Here is a 6,257-nt window from a genome sequence, read left to right as displayed (position 1 = left end):
TTTGCAAGGCCCCCAGTTATCAACACCATGTGGCCTCGCAAGATGCCTGATCTGTTTACAACTTTTTTTTTACACCGCTTGTCAAAGATGTCAGGAGACACATTTTTTTCTCCATGTTTTCCAGGTCGAAAAAAAAAATATCCGATGTTGATAAACGTAATTTTTAATATTAATTAGATGGTTTGTTGACACTGGAAAACAGTACTGGTAGAGTCCCAGTGCCTTGCTCAATGATACTTCCACAGTATGGACACTATCGGTCACAGTCGGTGATATAACCAACCACAAAAGACAGAAAAACTACAGTATTTGAAGAGCAGCTAATTGTTTATTAGGTGTTTACATTGCCACTACATTCAGGTACTTACATGTTAAGCACAACGGATGCAACAGACAATATAATGGAACAGAAGTTAGTCATGGTGGTGAAACTGTGATCTACCATACTTGATAAATAACTATCGCTTGTGCCAGACTTCAATCAAACAATACAAATATATTTTAGCTTTATAGCATTTTGACCAAACAGTGGACATTGTCTTATCATTGAAAAGAACAGCGTCGGTATGTGTGGACACACATTCTTCACAGTAACATGGTCAGGAATGTATTCCTCTTTATTAACAGTAGTTTGCACCAGAATTAATGAGTGAATGTCGTCAGCAATTAGAGCAATTAGTGTCGCCTAAAACAAGAAGCGCCGCTGTGGTGGTTTGCTTGGAATTCTCCAAAATGAATTAGTCCCTAACTGCAAACAGTGTGTTTATTCAGTCTTTGAAGACATAAACAGCGTGATTTCACGTTTTACAAAAGTACATTCATTGTATTTTATTCCCGGGAAGGTAGCAGTTTATCTGTTAGTTTTTGCATAACGAACATTATTACATAAAATCGAGGGAAATATTCAGTCTCGGTAAACGGTTGTTAAACAACGCGGTCCTCTCTGGAGAGAACGATACAGTGAAATCAACATTTTGATGCATAGAATTCAGACTAAAATATGTCTTTCTCAAAATTACAGTGAATGGACTTTAAAGACCCAAACATTGGCATTATTGTTTCCACAAAGGAACATTGAAATAATCCCTTTCAAAAGTGGATCATCACATTTAAGAGCACCAAGGATATTCTTTTATAGGATACATTCGACAAAGGGCAGAACAGACAACTCAGTTTTAAAACAAAAAAAGTGGAAAATGAAATGTAAATACAACCAAAAACTGTAGCAAGGCTAACGGCAAGAGTTGTGTAAATGGATTTCTAGACAAGAATATTACCATTAAAAACATTTTTCTGACCAAATGAATCTAATCACTTTTTTTGCAAAGTCAACAGAATACATTGCAGTGATTTGACTTTGTTTCAACTCCTCTATTTTACAGTATGTCTGTTCATCCTTTATAATAATGCTACATAGGAACGAGTGACAGGCTTTGAAATTTAAAATGCCTCTACCATTACATCCAACCTGCTAAAATCATCCTACCATAGATAAGAACCAACAGAAAATCCCCATAAAATAAACCTACGGTTGTACCAAGCCTCCAACATTCTGACTCTTACATTGTTCCTCCTATTAAATCTGCCAACATCTTGCTGTGAGTGGAAGTTCATCAAAGCACGTCACATACGGTGCTGTTTGCACTTAAACTCTTGACGTCACGATATGAGATGACATATCATGTTTCATCACTTCCTCTTCAAATTTCAGAAAGAAAAAAAATATATACGCACATAACATATCCAGTGTTGTCCAGCCAGCTGGAAACTTTGTCAATTGACTCATAAGTTACACGATAGAAAAAGGGAAATTGGGATTGTGAATGTGAATGTGAAACATTATTTGGGTTAGTGCTGTTTTAGGGCACTCTACATGCTAAGCGAGCCATGCTGGTACACTGCGTGCCTTCTTTTTGCGCTCCAGCGGCACGACTGGGAGACGGAACGAATACGTGAATCAGATCAGATCAAGGGCGAGGCTACGAATGACACGCAAAGCTCCAAGATCGAAGCCACAGATGCTCATCAAACCTCTGTCCTCCGTGTCTGCAATGGCATGGCCGATGGAAGTCAGCCCACACGTCACCAACTTGGAATTGGCTCCTGATTTCTGTTGAGAAAACACACAAAACAATCAATGTTTCCGTTTCTGGTCATTGTTTTTGGGGAAAGCATGTGTAATGTTTGCCGTTATTCACTGAAACATCGTCCCTTCATTCTTCTGTTGCGGATGAAAGCCAAGTTTGGGCTCAAGATGTTACACTTTTCTTATTAAGATAAAGACGACATGTCAAAGGGACAGTTACTGTTTCAGTAACTGTCTTAGTATTTACAGGGAAATCGGTTGATTCTCAAGAAAGCCCCGGAACATCAGCATTGATATAAATGTGAAAAGGAACCTCATCCCATTTGCCTCATTAGGTCTGTGCCCATCAAATTTCACATACATTTTTGTGTAAGCCTTTTTTCAAAATTTTTTTCTGTCGACTAATCAATTAGTTGATTTCATCGACAGATTTCTCCATTAAAAAAAACCCCAAAAACAATAAATGAATGTACTTGTCTATGCTTCTTTAGAGACTCCACTGGGCTGGCAGTGAAGGCCCACAGCGGGTTGTTGATCAGAATGATGAACACATCTACAGCTTTCCCATTCTCTGTGGCCCACGTGACGGGAAGGGTGCAGTCTGTGCTCCCACCCGGGATCTGGAACATACAGGACGGTGGGAAGGTCAGACGCAGAGCTCAAGAGTAAGACGTGTTCAGTAAAGTGAATACGCACACAATGCTCGTTTTTGCTACCGTAGACACATTTGTAACATCGCGTAGTCTGTAGTCACAGACGGTCGTAAGGTTACCGATAACCGTATGAATCATTTCTTATTCGTCGGTGCCGTGACGTACCTTGACCAGCTCAAATGTCACTTGTGCGAGAGTCATGTCGGCAGTGACAGAGCACGGAACCAAAGCCCCTTCAGAGTAGGCCAGCACATGGCAGTCTGCTTCTGTCCGCGCAAAAACCTGTGCCAGACACAGAAAAGGCGAATTATTATAAAAATACCTAGTCACACAAATTCACATGCAGTACATAGACAAAGGCCTGCGGACTAAGATGATCGCACTACGGAAGTGCGATCGCCCAGGCTTCCCTGAAAGACGGGGGGGTGGGGGGGGGGGGGGTGGCCCAAGCCCTGCTTACAGACAACAGCTGTTCCAACTGGGACAACGCTGTGCACAGCCTAGATATCGAGCTCTAATATCGTCTCACCATGGCGATAGCTGCAGCGGCGACAGCGGTGCTGACCGACGTCCCTGGGACGACGCTGCTCAGCGACGTGCTCACGTCCACCGCCACCACGAAGCGTTTACCCACCGGCTCCACATTCTGGAGGATGGAACCGCACGGAAAAAAAAAAAAAGTTCCAGAGGTTAAGTGTTAATTAACGGCGTTGCTTGGGTCTCCTTTGACCATCTGTGAGATGCTGAGAATATATAAAAAGGAACCTACCATAAAACTCTTGTAAAAGGCAGAGTCCATTGCTTTGAGGATGCTGCTGTCTGGTTCCCATTTCGTTTTTCCCTGGTAGCCTTGGCCTCTTTTGTAGTTTTCAGAAGACAAGAGCAGGTTGAACGGGTGGATCTTTGCCTGGGGATTTCAAGGCAAGCATTAAGTATTTGAGCGCGGACTTCAAGTTTACATAAAGACCCAAATGTTAATCAATTAGCGAGACCCTACCTTCGTCAGCGCCGCCTCGCTCTGTATTCTTTCGCATACGGCTTGCGTTTCTGAACTTCCTGGTTCAAGGATTTTGTTTGACGTCATCTTACCCAAGATCTTCAGCACCGATTGGAGAGGCATTTCCTTCAACAGAGCTCTCCATACCTCCAGAGAACAAACACAAACGACCCCTTTCAGTTGCAACGATTAGAAAAATAATGTATTTGTAAATGAACGTTCTAAATGCAATTCTCAAGTGTTGGAAGGCAGAGCTCCCCCACCAGCACGGAAGCAGCCCACTCACCCGTTTGGACTTCAGGTGGTCTGTCAGCAGCTGTTCCCTCTCCAGTTTGTGCTCCTCTATTAAGTTGATGACCTCCGTTTCGTCGCAACTGTGCTTGACCTTTTCCACCACTTCAAGGTACGAAAGCACGTCGACAACCTCTTCTGAGTTCTCTTTGTCGGAGTACGTGAGCTGGACTTCTTTCCATCCTTTTGTGACATATTTGCTGATCAAGGCAATTGCTGAAAACACAAAAGGTATCACCATTGCGGTCTTACTTACTTCCTTATAAATGTACAGGTTCAGGTAAGTTAAAGCAGTAGGGACGCTGGTTTGGGTTTGATTTCTTTGAACAGTCAATCATTTAATTGTAACTTTTAGTGTCTTTGTTATTGTTTTCTGATCCAGTAGTCACAAAAATATGAAAATAAATTGGTAATCATGAGAAGACAATCTTCAACAATGATTTAAAGACCCTACACAGCATATTTACTTCATCGTTGTATATAATGTGGGTCTGAGTAAACTCGCCTTCATTAGCAGGTTTAGTGTGAGAAAGCCTAAACAGATCCTGATGCGACCATCCCTCTCTCTGGTTACATTTGGTCACAGCCGCAGCCAGACTCATGGCATCTTGCTCGTTGTACCAGTCAGACACCGCTTTCCTCAGGGCTCGCCCCCAAATACCACACTTCATACCCTCTTTCAACTCCTTCTTTTTCTGGATGAAAGAAAATAGGCTGGCAGGGTCCCGACAGACTCCCTTCAGGGCTTTGAACGCCGCCTGTCTGGTCTTCAGCTCCGAGTGCTGGGAGCACAAAGCCAAGGCCAAAAGAGAGGGCTCGAGTCCGACAGCGCGGTCGTCCTCAGAGAACCTTTTTATCTCCTCCACCACCTCGGCACCTCGGCCCTCCTGCAGCAGGGACAGCAGGCCCGCGGCGCTCCCCGTGCCGACGCGACCCTCTTCTCTAGCGGTGTACACGTCTCCCTCCGAGCCGTAACAGAGGAAGCGGCGTAGCCTGGCTCTGTCGCTGACCTCCCATGGACAGCCACCAGCTGTTGCGTTCAGGGTGAGGTTGCCCGATGAAGATATTGTCGTACTTCCCGATGGCTCCATTGTAACACTGGATAAGGCCAGAAAACATAGGAGAGATGAGAGGATTTATTATTTTATTTCATTTTTCACATTCTGGTGTGAGGTTAAAGCACCATGAAACTTGTGCACTTTTCTAAATGACATCAGTTCACGAGACAACGTTAGCTTCGCTTACAACATCATTGCCCTCAGTGTGTTGACTAAAATAAGTCAAAGCCGATTACAGGACAATGATGATACACATTCGACAGATGCAAGACACACACTGAGCTGATAATTGAGGACGCTAGTAAACCCTCACTGTTATATAACGTAGCTTGTCGACATTCAGTCAGCTATAGTTACCCGGTTCAGGCTCGCTATAACTTAAGTTATGCTAGCAGAGGCGGGCAGCCTGCGCAGGTCAAAGTTAACAGCCAGTTAGCCCATTTTAAAACATGTTATATTCTAAGGTTAGCTCACTGAGTCTAACTGGGAGCAGCTTGTCTGGGATGGGCAGCTGGTTACCTAGCTACGGCAGCCTCAACTAAGTAGTGTTGGCTTTACTGACAATATATCAAAAACATATCGGTAAACAAATGCATGACATGCACACGAACGTACCACAATACAGCCTAAGTGCAACAATGGAGACGTTGTTGAAGTGGCTAACGTTAGATGTAAACGGGCCTCCCCTCTTACCGTCATTGAGACGATCAGGTCTAGATTGTGCTGCCGCGATGCATGCTGGGATACAGAGTCCTGTCTTTTTCTCGGTCGCGTTCCTCCTGTCAAATTCCAATTCCCTACACCCTCCCATCAAATGACGACGTGAACTCCGTCTGTAGTAACGCTCACACGTGAGTGAGGCGCCTTCCTTTAAGGTGAAGACTATAAATATGAACTGCAAGCGTACGAACTTATTCCCTATCTCCGGTAGTACACATATTAAACATAAAGAAATTATAATAAAATATATATATATATGAAATAAGTATGTAAATGTCTGTGCATTATACAACAATATAACGACAATACATTTGGACAAATATGATTAACAAATATGTACTTATACTAGTACAATATATAACAAGAGTGCAAATAGCAATGCTTAAAAATGGGATCTGTGATTATGTGTGTAAAATTGCAAGACGAGTAAATAAATAAATAGGAATAATAGT

General features: G+C 43.0%; 1 protein-coding gene across 3 annotated transcripts; it reads right to left on the bottom strand.

Annotated features, from left to right (window-relative positions):
- Positions 1-322: 322 nt before the first annotated feature.
- Positions 323-5,849, bottom strand: ro60 (Ro60, Y RNA binding protein). 3 transcript variants are annotated; one of them, XM_068701509.1, is made up of 9 exons: positions 5,779-5,849; positions 4,533-5,125; positions 4,023-4,243; positions 3,737-3,883; positions 3,509-3,646; positions 3,269-3,385; positions 2,905-3,021; positions 2,560-2,706; positions 323-2,110 (listed from the first exon to the last, which is right to left on the bottom strand). In XM_068701509.1, exons 2-9 carry the CDS (start codon positions 5,116-5,118, stop codon positions 1,958-1,960), a joined length of 1,626 nt encoding a protein of 541 aa, XP_068557610.1. In that variant the 5' UTR covers positions 5,119-5,125; positions 5,779-5,849; the 3' UTR covers positions 323-1,957. The 3 variants fall into 3 exon arrangements, with proteins under 3 accessions (XP_068557610.1, XP_068557609.1, XP_068557611.1); XM_068701508.1 differs by lacking the exon at positions 5,779-5,849 and adding an exon at positions 5,701-5,778; XM_068701510.1 differs by lacking the exon at positions 5,779-5,849 and adding an exon at positions 5,443-5,506.
- Between the last annotated feature and the right edge of the window lie 408 nt (positions 5,850-6,257).

The sequence above is a fragment of the Cebidichthys violaceus genome, unplaced genomic scaffold, assembly GCF_023349555.1.
Source record: "Cebidichthys violaceus isolate CVI_PGR_0920_01 unplaced genomic scaffold, fCebVio1.0.p SCAF_8, whole genome shotgun sequence".
Classification (NCBI taxonomy): domain Eukaryota; kingdom Metazoa; phylum Chordata; class Actinopteri; order Perciformes; family Stichaeidae; genus Cebidichthys; species Cebidichthys violaceus.
This window is presented reverse-complemented; position numbering and strand designations above follow the sequence as displayed.